At 35.0% G+C, this 24,131-nt stretch overlaps 1 protein-coding gene across 1 annotated transcript in view; it reads left to right on the forward strand.

The window, feature by feature from the left end:
• The window catches only part of LOC144448299 (putative G-protein coupled receptor 19), a 39,547-nt gene that overhangs the window by 15,119 nt on the left and 297 nt on the right, over window positions 1-24,131 (forward strand). Inside the window, exons 2-3 of the mRNA XM_078138487.1 lie at window positions 13,527-14,969; window positions 21,323-24,131. The exon at window positions 21,323-24,131 is cut by the window's right edge and continues 297 nt beyond it. Of these exons, the coding sequence (XP_077994613.1) occupies window positions 13,784-14,968 (1,185 nt within the window). The 5' untranslated portion in view covers window positions 13,527-13,783 and the 3' untranslated portion in view covers window position 14,969; window positions 21,323-24,131. The remainder of the gene's footprint in view (window positions 1-13,526; window positions 14,970-21,322) is intronic.

Consider the following 24,131-nt stretch of genomic DNA (forward strand, 5'->3'; position numbering starts at 1 on the left):
TCTCCACTTCTAAACCTTTAATAGTCGATGTGTCATCTTGCACCTTGAATGACAGTCAAGTCACGTTTACACTGTGTAAAAACCTTGAGTAAAGAAAGAGAAAGGGTTTACAAAGTCACTTAACCTGAAACAACCTCGTCCGACACTAGACAAATCGTACTAACATTGCTACATTTTATTGACTAGATCGACAAAAATCTTATACTAACATTTCTACATGACATCGTCTGACATAACAAAAATCTCACGAGTATTGCTATATTTTATTGTCTGGCAAGATAAAAATCGCACTCCCATTTATACATTTCTTCGTTTGGCCAACAGAAATATGTTACTAACATTGGTACATTTTATTGTCTTTCAAAAAGTCGTATTAACATTTTATTGTTTTAGTACAATTATTACGGTTTAATCCTTTTAAGGATGTGAATTAGACCTAAAAAAAATAATTGTTTGGTTCCGATTACCTGACCCCACCTAGATTTTCACTGCCGACCCTAAATTTATTTTTACGTATTCGAGAAAAAAATAATAAAATCACAAAAAATGTGAAGTCTAGGGAGAAATGGTGCGGAAACTGACATCAACTTACAAGTACAGAATAAAACTGTTCTTCCAATCTGTAATGGCAGATACCATTTGGAAAAAATGGAAAACTTGAACTAGACACTCACACAGAAAAAATATATAATAAAATAATATGAAAAATCTACCTATCCCACCTATTCTAAAATTTACAGAAAACGCAATATTTTTATTAGGTTTTACTTAGAAAGTAGCTTACGTTATAAATGCAGAAATATTTGGTAGTTTTTTTTAGCACAACTGAACTGATAAGGTACATTAGTGTTGTAGGCATGGCAAAGTCTCTCTCATACATACATACATACATACATACATACATACATACATACATGCATACATGCATATTTGCACGCACGCACGCACACACACACACACACACATACATACATACATACATACATACATACATACATACATACATACATACATACATACATACATACATACATACATACATACATACATACCTATACGACTGCTGTCGAACTGAAAAGTAAATAAACATTAACTATAAACTCCTGGCTGGACCACAAAAATAGTTTGTTCAAACTAGTCGGATTTTTATAGAAATAGATAACTTATGTTAGATCGTGATGCCCAGGCACTTCCAAAGTAAATATATGCCTAGAGCAAACTCTTTCAAAATCTAACTCTTACATGGTTTTTACAGAGAGATGTGAAAGATATGAATTCTATGGAACATGTCACTTCGTCTTGTCTGTTGGATATTGACATTAAAGTAATCCTCAGATGTGTATTTTAAGCGAAAACATGACGGAAGATGGTTCTCAGATATGTATTGTTGAGTCTAGCGGAAAAAAATGCATGGGTATTTTCGCAAGCTAATTACTAAAAATGTCATGTTGATTCTAGCAAAAGCAGTGTTGCTATAATTATTGAAATAATACAAGACCATTTTCAAAATGTTAGTGTTGAGTCTAAATCTGATATGTATTATTGAGTCTGGCGAAATAAAATTGGATGTATATTGAAAAAGATGATTACCAGAAAAGTAATGTTGATTTCTGAGGGAAAACCTGTATGAATATAATTATAATTATCAAACACTTTAAAAAAATTCGTCTTGAATCGAATGAACATATTTCATTAACATTAACAAAGATGACTCTATGTATTGTTGAGTCTAGCGAAAACAGTGTATGAATATAATTATTAAATCTATATAATTTTCATAAATGCAGTTTTGAATCTAGTGAAATATTACACGAAATCTGATTCTCAAATATAATATATTGTTAAGTCTTGCAAAATGATTGAATGGATATTGAAGCAAGCTAATTATCAGAAATGTTATGTTGAATCTCTAGAAAACAGTATGATATTACTAATAAACAAGATAATTTTCATAACTATCGTGTTGGATCTAGTGAAAACAGTACAATCAGATCATGCACATTAACGAAAGATGATTCTCAGAAAGGTAATATCGATTCTAAGAAAACATTGCACGGGTATTTTTAAGACAAGATAATTCTCAGAAATGTGTTTCGAAACGGAGATAATGATGTCATTTTTTCAAGTAGCATTCGATATTACCAGTGCGTTGTAAGAGGTTTGACAAGTACTTGTGTGTTAACAGCATGTCTACTATTACATTCGCAATACTAAATGTGAGTTTCAACTCTATGCCAACTGAAGTCTATATATATGTTTATTGCGTTTCTAGGCCTCCGGCCCATATGCAAAGTTTACAAAGTAGTGAAACGTTTCTGTCGTACAGATAACAAAAGTGACAAAATATATTACATAGTATTTACTTTGAAAGTTCTCATCTCCATAGCTCTGTATACATATTCACATAAATTGAGCAAAATATCTGAATTAGCAGTACTCATTATAATTTTAAACATATTTTAATTGGGTTGGTTGTGAATATTGATTGGTAAGAGTTGGTTTCTAAGGTGAGCATAAACTGGACAAATTAACAGAAAGTGGTACTCATCTTCTACATCCCCTGAGTTACAAATAGTACACAATCAATTATGAGAATCAATACCATGGTGCCGTTCCTGTTCTATGGCCAAAGGCGAAGACGAGCATCTGTAACGTGCCAAAACCTGAATAAATTTATGACTACAATTCAAAGATAAATACCTTTCAGGTTCAAGTACACTTTTAAAGACACTGTAAGTACGTAATTTGGGTTTTCCTCTCAACTGTCCAGCCCAGAGCTGCTTGCAAACATCAGAAACCCTGACAGTGATATTATCCAGAAATACTTTCTCATTACCAATTTCTTGAGCAAACCATACATATCCGAAGCCGTATGAAAATAAAATGTTTTTGACTGATGTTACCCATGTATGTCTCCCTAACTCGTCAAGGTTGCGTAACATTATGTATGCTTGACTATCAGATGGCATTCTGAGTAGCTTTATCCAGTAACTTATGCAGCGTCTCATAGTGGTAACAAAAACTTGAAGACGCCCACATTCACCTACTACTGCCTCATTTGTGGTATTACTAGGTACTGCCAACAATCTTCTGCACCATTTCCTATGACTCCTTTCTACAATATCATAATATTGAAGTCCCCTAATTTCTGAACCGTAGCAGAGGATTGGCAAAATCATTTCGAACATTTTGAAATGTAATTTAAGTGGTATCCGACCAACTCTTCTGCTTTCACTAGACTATTTAAAGATTTGTTGGTTTGACAGGTTAGAACGGAGACTGCTTTAGTCCAGACATTTCTTGATGATAGCACGAGCCCTAAATATTTGTAATATGGGACTGTTTCAATCAAAATTGTATCAAAAAACCATTTCTTGTACGTTGTTTGTCTCCCACCCATTGAAAAAATTACAACTTTTGTTTTATCTAAATTAACTTTCATCATATACCACTTTCTACAAAAGTTAGACAATCTATTAATGAGTAGTTGTAGATTTCTAATCGAGTCTCCAAAAACTGCAACGTCATCAGCATACAGAAGATCAAACAGGTCTAAATGTCTTGAGTAAGTTGAATGCCCATGCTACCGGAATTTGACAACATTTAGTTCTTCTATGAAGAATGAAAGAAGTAACGGACTTAAAATACAGCCTTGTTTTACTCCTGTGGGGCATTCCAGGTACTCAGAGGTGAAATTACCAGACCTGACACAGGCTTGAACACTATGTAAATACAGAACATCTTTTCATTTACCCCCAGTGATTTGAGTTTGTACAATAAAAGAGAATGGTTAACTCTGTCGAAAGCTTTAGAGAAATCTACAAACATACAGTACAACTTCCCACATCTAACACTAAGATATTTCTGAATTATTGCATGAAGTATGAATATATTGTCTACGGTACTGTGTCCTTTACGAAAACTAGCCTGACAATCAGATAAAATGTTGGTTGACTCGGACCATTCGGATAGACGATTATTTAAAATTGATGTAAATATTTTGCCTAGAGAGTTCAACAGAGATATACTTCTATAGTTATCTGTATTTTTTCTACAGCCTTTTTTGAACAGTGGGATAATAATTGCAGTAGACCATTCTGAAGGGAATACACCAGAATCTAGGACAAAGTTAAATAGCTCGACTAATAACGGTAAAATTACATCGGCTGAGAATTTGAAAAACTCGTTTGGAATCCCATGAGGACCGGGAGACTTTCCTTCTTTTAAAGACCGGAGACGCTGGAGCACTTCTTCCTCCGTAATTCTGGAATTAAGACTATTACTATTTGAATCGGACGGTTCATGATCAATTGAGTTTAGCCTGTCTTCCACCGAGTTCAAGAAGTCTCCATCCCATCATTATCGTATGACTGGATGAATAAATTGTAAAAATGAGTATACCGTGTTTGAATATCAATGTCATCTGTAATATTGCCTCTTTGTCTCCCCATACTCTTCAAAATTGACCAGAAATCATTAGATCCATTCAAGAAGGCCCTCGTTTAGCTGCTTTCTAATCGCGCCTTGGTATTATTTTTTTAGAGTCTTTACATGCTTGTTTAATTTTTTTTCTTGGCTTCTTTGAAAACCTTCAGCGATTCAAGTGTTCCTAGATTTCTAAAACTGTTTAATTTTTGAAATAATTAACATAACAAAATAATTCCGATGACGCAATTACGTAATCAATTACGCTATAGCCATTACCAGTTACACATGTTACATTTTCCACTTTGTCATCAAACAGCTTGCCGTTTAGAATATGTGTCAAAACATTTACATAACCGTATCAGAGCTCTGACACCTTCATTGACAACAACATCCCTAGAGTTTCGCGCCAAATTAAAATTATCCGGAATATAGTCAACTCTTTCACCTGAAGTGGTAAACCTGATAAGCTGTTTTGGCGGGCCGCAGTCACATTGTGTTTTCAACCTTTAATACTAGTAATCTACATAAATCACAGTGCACTCTTACCAAAAGTCATCCAATCATAGCTGAGCAGATCAAGATCATTATCTGAGTTTGTGCCAATCATTTATAGTAACCATGAACTTTGACCCTCACTTTGGACTTCTATAATCTAGAAAACGAATTATACAGACACAATTAGAATTAGAATTGTTAGTAAGATATTGCCCAGACTTAGAACTGATGACGTAGTGTGTTATTTCAACAAGGGGTCAGAGTAAACATCGAGTCCAAGTAAATTTATTAAAATTGATGGAAACTAGTTTTGTAAATGATCCTTTGATTAAATAAACTCAGTGATTTGAATTATAATTTTTTTGAACACCACTGTGGACGTGTCTCTTTATTTAGCAAATTGTATCACAAAGCAAATGCAGTTAGAGTACAATGGCCGCTAAGCACATGCAATCCTCGTTCCAGGGACATAGCCTCGTACCAGCACATTTAAATCCCACTTAAACAAGTCTTATTGTCTACAATTGTTGACTACAGTACAGTGCTGACAGTCAAATTACCTTTGATTTACACAAAACAAATCTCCCTGTATCACAAGTAGTAACTAATAGCTTAGTGGGAAAGTGACCAATTTTCATTTTTTTTTTTAGAATTCAAAAATCGTGTTAGCTAAATAAGCTAAACTAAGTATAGAGCCAAGTGTATCTTCCATGATCGTAATCATCAAAGCGAGATATACCACCAAACGATAATTTCTGATCCCGCGTAATTAAACAATATAAGCTTAACAATACTCTTTTTCATCTGGATCACTTTTTGGAGGTTCAAGACAAAGATTTGCCCCAACTTTGTTAATTTTTATAAAGGTCATTTTTTGTCACAATTAACTATTAGTATGATATTAAATAAACGATTTGTTGTAAAATACTCTTTGTTTGTGACTATTTTTAAAATATAGCCTAGGCCTGATATTTGAATGTGCGACTTGTTAAAATGTTAGTCGATAGGTGAAGAAGGCAGGAACACGAAAGTAATGTCGCTCAGAATTCCCAGTTATATATTAAATGTTTTCAATTAGCTACATGATGCTTTGTTATAATGAACCTGGTCCTACTTCCCTCATTTCTAGAAATGAAGGCATTTTGACACAATTTCTACTCTAAAGCCTCTTTACAGAACTTCTTACGTCATTAGTTCTACTCCATGGAGTTGACAAAATAATTGATGCAGTAAACGAACAAAGGAGTGTGAACGTTTCTGACGTGCTAAAAAAATGCCACGTCGTCGTTGAATATCATGAATATCGCAGGAAGGATGATATACATGAAACCGTATTACCTGAAACAAAATGTTGTCTGGTACAACCCAAGTAATATTGTTACATTTCATAGTCTAGGTCTCCAAATCTTAAACTCTACTACTGTAACATTTTATCGTCTGGCTTGACAAATATCTTACTAACATTGCTACATTTATATCGTCTAGCTTGACAAAATCTTACTATCATTGCTATATTTTGTCATGTGCCTCGACAGAATTTTACTACACTGCTACAAGGTATCGCCTGGCTCAATGCCAATATCTTACTAACATTGCTAATCCTATCGTTTGCCGTAACAAAGATCTTTAAGTTACTTAAAGATCATTTATCGTCTGTTTCGACATGGTTCTTCCATAACTTACACTCCTACATATTGTAGAAGTCAACCTCCATTAAGATGGACGTATTGCCGAATATAAATCTAAAGTTTAGCTCTGCTTTGCTCCACTTGTTTCCATGACAATATATCTTCTTGACCTGTAACCTATGTTTAAAATACACCTTTAAGTTAGCAGACTGTCGTCAAATCACTTACAATGTAACTATATATTATTAGGTATATTTTTCTTCATGATTATTCGGCCATCACAAGGAATAGTGCTCTGGTCAGACCAAATCATTTATGTACATTGTAACAATCCGACAATATTATCATTTGCAAATGAAATGTAGCAATGTTATTAGTACACTATGAAATCTAGCAATTTTATCACATAGTTTGTTGGGCCAGATGATGAAATGTAGCAGTGATAGTAAGATTCAATTGTTTCTCCAAAGCACACTCAGCTTATATCGTTATTACATTCTTATGTACCCAAGAAAGACATGCTATATATGTAGCTACAGAATTGATTGAGCTACTCAAGACACACCTCGCAAAGAAAACAGTAAATTTTCAAAAAACGACGGTCCGTGAAAACTTATACATCGCCGGTATTGCATATACATGTTATCGGAGCTCTCCATCAGCTACGGCTGAGAGGATTAATATTCATATACGATTCTCCCTGATAAGATTAACTGAAAGGTGACAGTGTTTTCAACATTTCGCCTCCAAAATGTCAGATGCTGCTTTTTTAGTTTTGCTGTCAACAACATAGTCAGATAGCTCCTTAATGCGGTTAGGTTCCCGCCTCGGTTGGCTGTTACTTCATTTGTCGACCAACCTCTCCAAATTCAAAATGACACATTGTTCTCAAGTACAATCCAGGACCTACTGTGTTGTCATCAGATAAAGTGTTGGTATCTAGCATGTAAAACAACCGCCTCCACTTACCAAAGAAATGGTCGCCTTTTAAACATCATAAATGTACAAGTTTATACTCCTCTGGTGAACATTTCCTGTGTGCAGACTACACGTACTGTATATCAACACTTGTTCTTTATAATTGATGATCGCTAGGCTTTGTCCTAAAAGGTAATATTTTATTACTAACATCAATGATTTTATAAAGGCCCATTTTCACACAGTTTAAATGTTTTCATGTACCAACACAAAGAACACTTTTTACATCTATGTTATCCATTCTATGACCGTTTTTGCACAATTTCATTTTTCAATTACTTCTCTTAACACGTTATTCATAACTTTAATATGAATATACTAAACAAAACAACTGCAGACAAAAGTCCCCGTTGCATGCTATTTTTCACATTTACTAAATTTTTCAATCTATCTATCTATCTAACTATCTATCTATCTATCTATCTATCTATCTATCTATCTATCTATCTATCTATCTATCTATCTATCTATCTATCTATCTATCTATCTATCTGCCTACCTACCATTCATACATCCATCCATCCATCCATCCATCCATCCATCCATCCATTCATCCATTTATCCACAGAGGGAAGCTATAAATGACAATTCCCCAATGTGTTCTGACGAATATGCGAGGAACAGAAGGTGTCTTGTCAAAAAGTCGTGACAAAAATCTTATGACACGAGTAGTTTCTGATTTAATGGATAAAACATGAGGGTATACAAGATTGCACCTGCCTAAGATTAATCTAAGAATAAGTGTTGAAAGTAATTTTTTAATGTGTACGTTGGCGTATCTTTTGCGAGTGCCCAAGAGCCAATGACATGAAAAGCCAATGACGCGCATTGTCATGATATCCCCTAAAAGTACAAACTTATTTCGTCTTAGTTCAGTACCTATTACTGTTCACGGTGCTGATTTGACATTTGACATCACATTACAAGACATCACATTACATTGTACAACATTAGATAACACAACATCATATTACATGACATGACATGACATAACATTACATTACATTACATTACATTACATTACAAAACATTACATTACACGGTATTACATAATACATGCCAATACATTACCTGGCAATACATAACACGGCATTATATAACACATCATATTTACATAACACAACATTACATTACATGACAATACATTACATGGCAATACATAACACGGCATTATATTACACATCTTGATCATTTTTACATGACATTCCATGATACGACATGACATATACATTACATGGCATTATATTACATGCCATTTCATGACATGGCAGCACTTTGTACGTCACAACACTGCATGCAGTATGGTCCTAGAGGTAACCTTTACTTGTTTTTCAAATGGATTCCACACATCTCACTGGCCTGTAAAATATGATCACCACCACAGGCTTTTAGCATTTACAATCATCTCAGCCAAAGACTTGTATTGTATAAATAATAGATTTCATGCCTTTGAAATCCAATATCATTAAAAGGTGACACTTTGGGTTATCAATTGCATTTGATTTACTTTTTAATCGGTTTAGAATTTCCTTACTGCTAGTGTAATAAAGGCATAATTCATGTACTACTCTATATGTCATTAATGTATATTCGTGGATTGCATCGTGTTAATATAAATACATAATGTTAGTTTCTCTTTGAAAGGACGCTATCATTGGAAAACTTTCAAGTACAGATTAGTGAATCGACATTTCGAACGGACAATAGATACAAATTATGACAGGCGCAATATTGGTTCATTTTTACAATGTAACTTGATATGTCTAGATAAAGTATCCATGTATACGTTATAACAGCATCAAATGTCAGTCACAGTCGAGTATGATTTTTAAGATAAATGCGAGCTTTAAATGAACGGCGATATGTTCATTTACATTGATAATGTTTCATACAGTATCTCTACATTTAGATATAAAAAAAGATTAAAACCCCTCATTTATCAAGTAAGTTGCAGTTTAAAGGGAAAGAATACATTTTCAAATCATGTTTTTTATTTGATAAAAACTTAGATGTTAAATAAGAAAAAAGTACATCGGTCTCATTCACTTTTACCTATCAGTATCGACATACTCTAAGTATCGATCCCAACTTAGGCGGAAGTGACATATGAGACTTGCTAGGCAACTTGTGCTAAATGTATTGTCGTCTGCCTGTATTGTTTACTGTTAATAGTAAGGTTTGATAATGCTGCCACTATAGCTCGAACCCGCCTGGTGGCGACTCGGTTTGTGAAGAAAAAAATCAACTATAAAAAGGGTAACTCTAAGTTTGACCCCTGACTCCATCGAACAGCGCAGTTTTTTTTCAGGTATTCTCCTGCTTTAATACTAGGGCACTATATGGTCTCGCGCATTGGCGACCATTCAAAATAATTTCGAATTTATTTGTACGAATGAAGATTATTATTATTATTATTATTTTAACCTCAACATAATTTACTCGATTAACAAAAAACCCCAAAAGTCCCTCTCTTTTTATAATCTTGGTAGTCATGGTAACAAAGTTTGATTCATCGTTATATGGCAGGTTCATAAAGCTATAAGTATGTCCCGTGGTTATGATAAATTGAAACGCCTACCCGATTGAACTTTGAACTTTGGTCTAATAACTCCTTCGGCATTACTGAAGCTATTTGAATATTATGTATTGAAACAGTCAAGTATAGTATATATATATATATATATATATATATATATATATATATATATATATATATATATATATATATATATATATATATATATATATATATATATATACATATGTTAAATGACACTTGCAATACATAATGTCCAAATAACTTCAGTAATGCCGTAGGAGTTCATATATTATATCATTGTTATATATATCTGATCATCATTATCATTACTTTATATATATATATATATATATATATATATATATATATATATATATATATATATATATATAGTAAATAGTATCAAACTCGTAGAATAGAGTGCTCGATGCTTGGGTAAGCAGGGCGGGAATAATCAAAGTAGGAATAGTGGCTATATATATATAAGGCATTGATATTGTATATTGTTAACACAACTGAATCCAAAGTTCAGTTGTACGTGATGTAAGCATGGTGAAGTGTTCATGAAAAATAAAGTAAATGAAATGGAAAGATAACTGGATAGCAACGAAACAGGAGATTACTGTAAGATGTGTTGAAAGCATTTGTTATTTTTGTGTAATATTCAACATGGGGATATTGGTGCTTAGGAAGAAGATAGCCATAGCAATGTTCAGTGATAATGATACCACATGTCCACTTAACATTTAGAAATGTCACTTACAATGTACATAGGAGATGTAGATAATAGCTAGCGTACTAGTCTTATCTGTAGAATAGGAGTTCTGTATTCCTCGTTATGTATGCTTTCATTAATACGGTAGAAGCCACGGAGCCTCAAACAGACGATCATCTGAACCATATAATTATCTTGAATGTGTTCCCTATAAGATGTATGTCTGAACTGACAAAAAATCTGACTAACATTACTACTACATTTTATTGCTTGGCTAATCATCAATCTTACCCATATTGCTACCGGCCTATCACCTGGCTCAAAAAAATTCCCCCCCCCCCCGTGCTTTATTTTCTTACAATGATCTTACAATCATAGCTACAATTTGTATTATGTGTTGTGCCTAAAATAATTGTGTGGTTCTGATTACGCTCAATTTTAGAATAGGTGAAGGAAGTAGATTTTTTTCTTTGATTAAGAAAATATTAATGTGTGAATATCTAGTCCAGCTCGTTCATTGAGGGTAAATATTGTTTTCCAAATGGACTATGTGTTATTGGTTTCTTGTTATTGGTTTCTTCCTATCAAATGTACAGCCATTACAGTGTAGAATAACAGTTTTATATTGTCTTTATAAGTTTTTAAGTTGATGTCAGTGTTTGCAGCCACTATTCCGTGCGGCAATTTTCGCGATTTGAATTGATTTTTTCTCGAATACGTAAAAAAAAATTTAGGGTCGGCAGTGAAAAACAATTGTTTTAGTACGATAAAAGTCAGTTAGCCTGAAGTCCAAAGTTGTCTGAATCGACAAACGGTTTTACTAACATTACTAAATTTTTATCACCTGGATCGAAAAAAAAAATCTAACATTGCTACATATCTCTTGAACGGAAGCTACCTTCAAAACAACTAAAATGTAGTTAAGAATCGTACTTAATTTTGTCGCAACAAAAGATCAGTATTAATCTTAGTAATATTTTTGTTGCCACGAGACCTCATTCTATTGCAGTCGGTCTTAATATCATCACGTTGTATACAACTGACGTCAGAACAAATGAATATACACCAATGGATTTTGTTTAGGTATTCATTAGGTATGTCCTATAACAAAACTTGCTGTGATTACACTGTGAAATATGTCAGGCTGATACAAAGGAAGATTCGTGAAATGTTGATATGTTTGAAATTAATCAATACATTGTTGTCATGATATCCCACTAAAATAGATATCACTCATAGTATTAGGCTTTGTGTATGTATTGATTTATTTATAAGGTTTATACAAGATAATATAATGTGTCAATATTTCATTATCTTTTTCTTTAATTAAGATCTGTATGTAATAATTTCAACTAGTACAAAGAAATATTTACTGTATATTGTAAAGTGTTAAAGAGTTTTCTTGAAAGGATTTTATCACAGCAGGCTTTTATCATTGCAGGACAAACCAAATATATTTCTAAACAAAAGTGACTGTTGTATATTCATTTATTCTGACGTCATCTTTACAGTTCATGATGACATCACATTGATTACAATAAAACCAACTGTTACCCTACATGCTCATATTTTTTAGCTGTGTTCAATCTTTTTTTTGCTTTTCGAATTATTTGTTGCTCTTTTATTCTGCGTATGTCTGTATATGTTTGTAAAAGTCTTGAATGTTATGCACTCGCTTTAAGTGTTTTTACTGACAGACATTAAAATTTCCTGCGAGGAATATTAAAGTATTGTGTTGTATTGTGTTGCATTGTATTGAATTGTATTGTACGTACAATAACAAACCTTCTACAAATATATTAACTTTTTTTTCAATGTATTGCATTACAAACACAGACTTGGTATATGTTGTTTCACATTGATTTTTCAATTAGGAAGCCATGATAACATTGTTCTATAAATCCAAAGTCCAAAATAAATTCCAAATTCTCATCCATATGGCCACTTTAATAATAGTGCTGTAAAATCGTGAGATATCACATTCTTCCTAAACGTTAAAATAGCAAAATAGTTGTATATTCTATTAATTATACAATGCTCTAATTAATGTACATGTAAAATCATATACATTTTAAAGCTTAAAAAATATTTAACGAATACTTACACTAAAATTCTCCCTACAGCTTTACCTATCATCGCTATATAGACCAAGTATATGGCTATATCGACACACCATATGTCACCATGTCTACACTACATATCTCAATATCGACTCTGCCTATCGCTACAGTGACCCACCTTATTGCTATATCGAGAATGTATATCCCTATATCGACCCAGCATATTGCTATATCGGTTGGGCGTATTGCTATATGGAGACTGCATATTGCTATATCGTTAGTGTATATAGCTGTATTGAGACTGTACTGATATCGCTATATCGACGCGCTATATTGCTATATCGACACTGTATATCTCTATATCAACACTATATATTGACCCGGCATGTCGCTATATTGATCTCTATAAAAAGGAAAAAGAAATCATTGTTTTAGCGTATCATTTTTTATGATTCACATAATTGGTCAAAGTTAATTATTTATATTATTTCATTACTCTGTCCAACACCAGTGTAACTTTAGTTTATAATTCCTAACTCCATGAGTAATCTTAATATTTTCTTAAGATATGAACAGATGTTTGTCGTGACTACTAGTACTTCCCACGACGTCTGTTAAAAAAATCAAAGCCTGTCATAAATCTGAAGCACTTCATTCTAACAGGAAATGTATTTTGCCTACAGCTACTAGCTATGACAACGTGAGGTCGACGAACACAACCTAGGGTGACTCGGTGATCTATGCTGCATGCAGCTTTATAGAAGATGATGTTTTGAAAATATATAGAAGACTTGAAGAAGAAGATGCGGATCTGTGCCCCTTATGCTATCGATAATTCTTACTCTCTTCAGAGAGAGACGACAGCAGATTCTAAAATCTGTGAAAGACAGAGCGGGTGCATCTGAAACGTTTTCTTTTCCATACTCTCTCTTATAACACTATGGCTTCGAACAACAATGATATGGGCTTGAGTACCGAATTAACAACTAGCAATGCGTCTACAAGCACGGAGGAATGGACAGACCCCAATCGAACAAAAGTGAACGTAATCTTGGAGATTGTCACACTGAGCGTAATGTGGATAGGATGCATCATTGGTAATACTTTAGTCTGTGTTGTTGTCTACCGTAGCAGACGAATGCAGAGTACCACAAACTATTTCGTTGTCTCTCTTGCTTGGGCCGATCTCCTTGTCGCCTTTCTGTGCATGCCGTTCATCGCCACTAGGGTGATATCAGCTGAATGGATATTTGGAGATTTTCTGTGCAAAATGGTTCGTTATCTTCAGCTTCTGACACCAGGTTCAACCGTGTATGTTTTGATTGCGATTTCGTTTGACAGGTTTTATACAATCATTTATCCACTCAGCTTTAAGGTGACGAGAGGCAAAGCAAAGCAAATGATAGCCGGAAGTTGGTTGTTCTCGGCGATCATTGCCAGTCCGACATTTTACTTCTACGGTGCTAATACATACGAGTACAACCCGAATGTAGTGTTGTGTAATGCATTTATCCCAAGCAGCGTAGGCGGGATCATTTACACTGTACTTATATTTCTCATCATTTTTGTCATTCCTGTCATGATTATCATTATTGTTTACTCAAAAATATTCAAATACATATGGACTGTTGGCATCGGAGGTCGGACTTTCCAACGTACGATGAATACAGTTCCCAGGACGAAGGTGAAAACAATCAAAATGTTGTCCCTTGTCAATGTTGTGTATTTTTTGTCTTGGGCGCCATTTTGTATCACACAACTTTGGTACGCATGCTCACGAGCAACATATGTAAATCCAACAATTTACATCGCCGTCACATGGATCTCGTTCGCGTCCAGTGTGTCGAATCCTATCATCTACTCTTGCTACAATGCAAACTTTCGAAGAGGGTGTAGGGAGGTGTTTTGCATGTCCAATATGCGCTGTTACCGTAGCAACACCTATGCTATCACAACAACATCAAGGTTTGCAAAGAAAAATCACATTGGTATCATAGACAGTTCCAATGGAAATGGCCATTATCGGTCCTCTACACCAACCAAGACTTTTGATAGAGATTCTAAAGGAGATAAGAAGATGGCGTGGCCCCTAGCTGCAATGCCTGGACCAGATACCTATCTTTAAGGTAAGTCCTTTCTAAAGTTTCTATAATGGATCGATGGCGAGGGTGCTGCTGCTGCATCTGCTACTGGTGCTGGTCGTGGTGGCGTGGATGATGATGATGATGATGATGATGATGATGATGATGATGATAATGTGTCACCCTGATCTTTTGTTGTATTTAATGGGTCTCTATTTTGTGTGCCTATAAGAGGTGAGAGCGCGGTAGAAAGTCGGTGGATGATGGATACACAGACAGGCAGGCAGGCATATATTAGACATTAGGTACGGAGTGGTTGTACGGTTAGGCAGATACACATATTATCTTGACTTAATACTAAACTGCGTTACAATACTTACAATGTAGCTTTACAACCTAAATTGAAAGGCTTACAAATTGTAGGATCGCATATCCTTAATGCAAAGTACATCTAACTAGGGATCTGACATTAGGTAGACAGGATCTCGTATCCTAGCAACAGAGATAATGATGTATTCAACAAAATACACCGGCAACGCTATTAGAGGCAGTAATGGAACAAATAAAGTCTAGATATATTTAGCAGATACACTATATTCTAGGGCTCCTAAATCGAATACCGTATTGCATTTCCCTCTTTTAACGATTATTTTTTATCACATATTGATCATATCTTAGTAATTGCTACATGGGGATTACTATTAACAACCTTCGAAAGAACAACCTAAATCCATTTAATTTCATTTTCGTTTCACTTCAACTATAACAGTTACTTTTCACAAGCGTTCCAACAATTTTTATAGCGGTGTTTATCATTCGTCGCCTTCCATTTGTCATTCCGTCCACCCGTGTTTCCATCCCAGCTTTTTACCTGTCTTAATTGAGCCAATTTTTGGCTGTCAAATTTGGCATAGAGTCCAGATCCTATTTAGGGCATGTGCACAACACTTTGTGTAAGGCGCCCCCCCCCCCCCCCGAAGAAAAAAAGAAGACGAGAGAATCGTTTCTTGTCAGGACTGTTTGTGTAAAACGGTGCCATGACGCAATTGTTTTTTAATTCTCAACAAACCTGTCACTTAGTATAGTTACTGTTCTTTTTATTTAGTACTTTTGAGCAAGTGTGTGTGTGGGGGGGGGGGGTAGATGTCATTTGCTTGTTCATGATTGGCTGTACAGTTGTTTTCACTGAAGTAGAGAGGGTTATTTTTTGTTTCCCCACGGATCTGCAAACTGCATGGGCTGGACAAACCCAAAAAAGACCGACGCAAGGGGTATTTAAGTGATGCGCGCGCTGACCAGAAACAAGTCGGGTTTTTTGGCCTAATAGAGTCAAATTTAGCTGAATTGCGACCGTGTTTGTTGTTGTAAAATCCACCTTTATACAATGATGTAGAAACATCATTAAAATGTTGACATCTCTACGGCCACATCACTAATATATATATACTCTGAAGAGTTCCAGAACCACCAAAACTATTGCGCTCTTCCACTGCGGTATAGAGCACTGTCATAGCAGATTGATACTCGCCGAAGATGTTTCTAGTGTTGTTCTGCAGATATTCTTCAAAATATTTTGACACAGTTGGTCTAGCAACCATGACTACACCCTTAGCTTAAACCAAATGGCAGTATATTTTGGTTAAATAACAACATCTTCTGGTAGGCAAGTGAGTAAACATTTAAACAATGTATGCACATATCTCTAGCAACCATGACCACGCCCATAGTAACAGCCAAACGGTCGTGTATTTCACAAAGATAACGACAGAGATTAATAGACAAATGAATAAACATTCAAAAAATGTATGTAAATGTGCCTAGCAACAAGACCACGCCCATAGCAACAGCCAAATGATCACGTATATTGCAAAGATAGCATCAGCGATTCAAAGACAAGTGAACGGACCTTCAAAAAGTGTATGCAAATATGTCTAGCAACATGACCACGCCCATAGCAACAACCAAATGATTGCGTATATTGCAAAGATAACAACAGGGTTGGATAGGCAACTGGATAGTCATTCAAATGAACACCTATACCTAGCATTGATCAGCATGTGGGTAAACATTTTTAAAAAAACCTGTACAGTTGTGCTACAACGCCATTGGCGCTATTTTTTTTGGCTACCGAAGGCTATGAAATGTATCCAGGCTACATTGACTGAACAGGAAATTGAAGACGCAGCGAAGCTTTTCACGTCTAATATGACGGTCAATGTACTAGAATGATTGCAGCCAGGGATAGCAATGTGCGGCTTTAATTTAGTTGCTGCTATTATCAAATTCATTTGACGCGTACATGTAGGTGTTTACATCAAAAATGAGAAAAAATCTCTTCTCAGTTTCTTTTCAAGGATAGCGGTAATGACTGTCCTTTAACATCAACAGAATAACGTCGACCGTAGAGATCAATAAAATCGGATATAATAAGGTCTGTCGTGTCGTGTCGTGTCGCTTGAATGGTAAGACAGTAACAGTTAAACTTCTTTATCTATTTTCAACCTGGAAAGAGATAATTCGGAAGGACTTTCATAGTATCATATGTCGTGTCGTGTTCAGCAATAATCTAACTGTGTCTACTGATAATGATTGGTTGGTTGGTTGGTTGGTTGGTTGGTTGATATCATCGGTTACGTTCACCCTGTACGCACTCCGATTTTTGGTATTTCCATATCAACACAATGGTGAAAACATTATTTGCATACCGGTATGCAAATGAGTGCGCGGTCCACATTAATACAATATCACGCGAACGCATATTCATAATATTTTGTGAATTATTTGTTATGGCTAAACATATGTAACAATAACAGTACGCTATGACGTATGAGTACTAGCGAGAAAACTCGGGGTATTAGCTCTCGTGCTTGCGATGTTTTGAGCTGTATTTTCATTGGCCATGCTTCACTGCTTGTGACAGTTTGGACGCAGGGACCACCTCACGCACTGGTGCAAATACCCAGAGTGTAGTACCCAACATTCGTACTCATGCGACATATCATATTGTGCTGAGTATTCACGTAATCCTAAACGTCCTTATATATAATGTAACACTCTATTTGGATAATCATGAAAAAAATATGAAAGACGAATCACAATGGTTCCAGTGCACATTATCCTGACAGCAGAAAACAAGACATTAAATATTTACCCTTCGTGATAAGTATTGTTGTAGAATAACACTCAGAACTAATGTGTGTTTTATCTCAATTTTAAAAACATGATTGTAGTGTCCTGTACAAAGCACTATCTCTCAGGAGATGATAATTGTGTGCAATCTCGACGAATGCATTTGATGATTATTCAATTCCACTTGTAATCTACTCTTTTTCGTTAAGCCGCTGTAAAAGGGCTCTTAATGTTATATATAGTAGGGTTCTCCAAAATGACAATTGACTAAGACAACCCGTTGAGTAATTGCCTACACACGTAAGAGATGTATTAGGCTATAACCCGGTATGTGGTCTGATGGATGCAGGTAATGCTATATCTGTACCTGCCGCGTCACTACAGTACTTCCATTATCATCTCATTTCACGTTATGCTTCGTGACGGCCACCAGCATGAATAGAGTAGATCAAACGAGACTAACCTTGAAGATAAAAGTTTATTGTCAATAACAGTTTGATGTCAAACTTGACCTTATTGGCCAATGTCACTTATGACTATTACATACATACATACATACATACATACATACATACATACATACATACATACATACATGCACAAACAAACAAACAAACAAACAAACACAAACAAACAAACAAACAAACAAACAAACAAACAAACAAACAAACACTGACGTAGTTCAGTCTTTCTTTATTTTTAGGCGTCACAAAGTTTCTGTGTGTATGTGCGAATGGGTGTGTGTGTATGTGTGTGTGTGCGTGCGCGTTCGCGCGCACGGGCGATGGTGGAACTTGTTGGTAGAGGGTCTTTGATGTGAGAGAGGATAATTCAAGGGGAAAAAAGAAAAAGCTAATGGCTATTCATATTGTGACATATAAAATCACTCAGACATCTGAATATAACGAGTGAGAGCTCTGCCTGTTTGACTGATTACTATACTGTTCGCTAGCAACCATGCAATGTGAATAGACCCCTGGGTATAGAGGTACATTGTATCTTCTACCTCCAAGGTAAATTACTGTATCCTCTGTGTGTTTGTGTAAATGACTTAAAGTCCAAAACAACTGTCTATCTGTGGATAAATAAAAACTTAAAGTCTAAAACCACTTGGAAGGTTTGTTCATGGTTAGTAGGGATGTTGCTTTCAGTCTGTAATTAGAATATTGTTCAAGACAAAATATGCATATCTGCCTAGCAACAAGACCAAGTCCATACAAACTGCCAAATGGTGTTGCATATTACAAAGGTAACAGCAGTTATGGATGGGCAAATGGATAATCGTTCTTAAATGTACGCAAATATGTCTGGCAACAAGATCACGCCCATAGCAACAGTCAAATAATAATGAGTATTGCAAAGATAAAAAAGGGATAGGTACTCATGTTGATATATATGTTAGAAATGATCTCATGTTTGCCTAGCAACAACGCCGTGATGGTGATAGCAAGAGCCAAATGGCTGTGTACATTGCAAATATAACATCAGAGTTGGTTAGGCATGTTGATAAATATTTTTTAAAAGAATACACCTAGCAACAATACCATGTCCAGATAGTGGTTTATATGGCAAAGATAACAACAAGAGTGGATTGCTAAGTAGATAACTGTTCAGAGATATAACAAAGTGGCCCAGGAGCTAAGAAATGGCACATAGCAATACTAAAATGATGGTGCATATTGCATGCGTAACAACAATGATATGGATTGGCATGTGTGATAAACCTTTTTTTCTAGTTATCACAAACTTTATAGTTGTGCTGCAAATGGCACTGGCGTTATGTTTTTCATCCGTTTTGCCAAATCTAGAAAGTCAGCATTTCTAGCTTTGCAGTTTCTTCCCTCGGTATGTTTTAGTGTAGTATGTCAAGCAAAGAAGGGACATCAAATGGAGTACAAGATACTTCTGTTTAACTTATATTCGTTGACGTGTCATCATCTGTCACCAGAATGTATTGCACGTGCGCAAAGAAAGTAATGTAATATGAGATATATTACACAGATAATTAACGGAGAGCAATGTCTGACGTGAAATGGTTGGTTCACTATGAAATGTAGTAATGTCAGTACAATTTGATACATAACGATTTACAATTATTTGAACAAATGACATAAGAAACGAAGAAGTCGTTTAACTGCTTAAGGTTATATGTATATCATAAAGATAAACTGGTACGTATACTCGATCTCATTTCAACAAATTGCTGAAGAAATCGGCTGAAAACAATTTCTCCTATTTGCTGAATTTGACTAAAGTAAAAGTAAATGTCACATTACTCGTTCTATGTTGAGTACAGTATGACAATTATAAATATATATATATATATATATATATATATACATACATATATATATATATATATATATATATATATATATATATATATATATATATATATATATATCAAACGCCACTACAAAAATCGATTTTGTTTAATAATGGTAATGATAATTAAATAGTATTTATATATCTATAATAATAATGGTTTATTTTGAATTCAAACCGGTGAACCATTAATGATGAAAGAAAATGAGTTACAAGATTAAGAAGTCTGGGGGGGGGGGTGACAATTGATGGAAGAAAGTGTAGTTGTAGTAAAATATAATAAGAACTCCCAGAACAACGGTAAACCATGAAAGTAAAAGTTTTAAAAACACAGTTACAAATACACAACATGAAATACTAGTAAAAACAAAAATGTTACACAACAGAGACACTTCAGGTTCAACTTGATACAATACACGACAGGACTGTTTTCCATACGTTTTGTTCTACATTTGTGATTTTGGTTTTATGGCGCTTTTCATAACCAATGGAATGGTTATCAGGTACATGGTGATGAAGTTTGTGTTGTACACTTACAATCTTGGAACCAAAATGTTGACATATTAATACGCCTTCCTTCGAAAATAATGATCCCGAGCTGACGGCAAAATACACAGGGCTATTTTCTGAACTTGATACAAAGCCGACCATGCATGATAGAGAAGTGACGTTTTCGTCAAACCACAGCCTCTACTTTCATGGGGGAGGGGGGTCAAACCTTATAAGAAGGATGCGAGTGTAAAGCGATTACTTTGGTGATTTCATGGATTTGGCCTAACATCAATTATATGTGGTCATGGAGGAAAACATGTCATAGTTACAGGTTTGAGTGTAATGAGGTTGAATTCTACCTCACAATACTTCCCTGGGATTGTCATGCATAAATAAAGTTATTTCATCCTTAATTGTTGTATTGTTATTGTTATTGTTATTGTTATTTTCAGATGCAAGTACCATTGAACGAATCAAGATATGGACAGCGCGTCTTAAAACTTGAATATCATGGTGAACACAATAAGGACGGAGCAGGTGATGCTTTCTGCCGAGGAGATAATCTATATATGACACTATCATAGCAAGACATGAAAGGGTAACTTTCTTTCTCCTCTCGAAAGTGCTTTTATATACTTTACGATGTCCATCACGTTGTCATGATGACTCGCGCTACATCATTAGATTTGGCTTTTTAGAAACGGTGTGTTGAGAGGCTCTTTAAAGCCCCTCTTGAGGGTAAATCAACCGGATGCTCAACAAGGTACAGCAACGCCACGAGACATGGCCCATGAAGCAGGACTTATTACATACTGTCGATGGTGAATTCGTATTGTATACTTGCTCACCACCCACGCCTTACGATTATCGGCCTGTGCCTTGCAAGCTTGCTCGTCATACTAAACATTTTGTCGCAATTATCTTTTTTTACAGCTATTGCACTCGCAATATCTTTCTCGATATTATTGATGTCTAGATAGTTTTAACTGTTGACCGGCATCAAAGTATCATGAACCGAGTTATTTTGTAATGATGTTAAATCCCAACTGATTTGCTAAAAAAATCAACATGAAGCGAATGTGTCTAGTTAAGCGTTTAGCGTTTGCTGAATGTCGTCGTTGAAAGGGCCTCATATGGGACCTGTGGATACATTCAAAAAGAAGAACTATTTATGATGCACATTTTTTCAGCTCTCACATTTACAAATAGCTGTTTTTTTCATTGAGATGTTATGATTCCTATAGGTAATATTAGAAAAAAATAGCACTGATGCAAATAGTTGAGTCTAAGAATCTGTCTAGCATGCACCTTAAACTATAATTATATGAGATTGGTGAAAGTTTACAGAGAGAAATTATGTCAGAGTGTACAATATTATTTCACGTGTGTGCGTTAAGGGTAAAATAGAAAAAATATCCAAAACTCCAAGACAAATTCTTTAAAATTTGTCAGATCAGAAACCACATTCAAGACGGCCACGAAGCTGAATATTGCATCGCAATTGCATCACGATAATATTGTATCCAGTTTGTTAAATGGACTGAGATTAAATTGAGATTAGTAATTTATATGCTTGCTATATTGATGATAGTTTACAAAGGTGGCGCTGTAATCACATATAATGAACAACTCAGAGTAGTTTGTAGAAAGTAGCCAGCCTCGAGCTCCATAACATGCTAGCAGAAAAAACGTTCTCGCCCCTTGGTGTGTGAGTATCACTTTCCTTTGGAGGGTGACATATACACAGATATGCACTGCAGTAGAAGGGACACATGGTAGGCTTGTATTAAGTATAAATGGGAAATGAAACAAGGTTATTTTACACTTGATATAAATCGTACAAATGAATCTAACGCACAGTGGAATCGCTTTACTTGGGTGTTTACTGCTTGTATTCAAATAAGGTATACGATATATATTATATCAATGTGATGTTCCTTTGTACAGTAATTCAGATGGCAGAGGTACTGGGTTACGAAATGATTGTATCCAATTAAGGAAACCTTGATTGGTTGTTTTTTGCAATGATGCAGGGCCAACTTGTATACCTATGCATTAGGTTATATATCTCTTCTTACGACATACGTCGATGCCGTGGAAACAAAAACCCAAACGTAACTATGGCAACAAATTAACCAAAACGCATTTCCTACGTAAAGACAATATCAGTCTCAAACGTATATTATGTAACTCTTGCAGAAATGTAAACCCTATTTTCATTTCAAGTGTTAACATCAAAACAGTTCAAAACACACGCTGCTTCCTTTAACGTTTGCTCAGAATGGAGAAAATTGCTGCTTCTCCTTCTCTACAGAAATGATATTTCTATTAGTAGATGAATATCAACAACGAAATGCGCCATTACCATAGCAACGTAGACGTAGGCTTTGGAGAAAAACATTTTATTATTGTGACAGTGTCATAGTTACTCATCATTTCGTCTCTTTGAAAGCAGTTTGCGTAAATATTACATGTTGAGTCGTCACTTAACATTAGGAAGTATGCGAGATTTTCCTAAAATAGGAAAGTTATTGTTGTTAAAATTTTGCCACAAGAAATTCCATGGGTAAAATTTAGAAACCATGGCTGTTCGGTGTTATTTTCCATTGACATTTTACCACAAGAAATCCCCATGAAACCTTACATGCTTGACGGTTTTTGTTGTTGAAATTTTAGCGCAAAAAATCCCCAAAGATAAAAATGTGAAACCTATTATGTAACTTAATTGTGTTTGTTAATTTCCAAAACAATTAATTTATACATTGACCCTGTGTATTTTAAATTGATATAAAGTGTGCAATTTGATTTTTGTTTTCGAAATTTATATCAGATATGGCCTCTGTGCTTTATATGGTCAGACTTTATTCCCCAATATTTGTCTTTGTTCACCCAAGGAAATTATGAGTAACATAAGGGACCTTGTCACTATGAGTTGTAACATAACCTGTTTGCCATCATGAGTGTTTAGCATCTGAATGGAATAGTTTATCTGCCTACGCTTAATTTAAGAAAGGAAAAGAGAAAGTATTGTGGCACTTCTGACTCGTTTTTCGGAGACATTTCGGAGCACTATAACATCAATGACGGAATAAATTCCCACATTTTCTTATGAAATGTGTACAACTTGGTTTTGGCATTGTGTAATGAACTTTACAAATTAATATTGTTGTCATCTGACAAATGTATTTCACTATATGAAGTTCAAACAGCAAACAGATATTTTGCCAAGATGTGGCTACCTTTAACGTGGTTTTTTGACAT

The sequence above is a fragment of the Glandiceps talaboti genome, chromosome 17 (genome assembly GCF_964340395.1).
Source record: "Glandiceps talaboti chromosome 17, keGlaTala1.1, whole genome shotgun sequence".
Taxonomy (NCBI): Eukaryota; Metazoa; Hemichordata; class Enteropneusta; family Spengelidae; genus Glandiceps; species Glandiceps talaboti.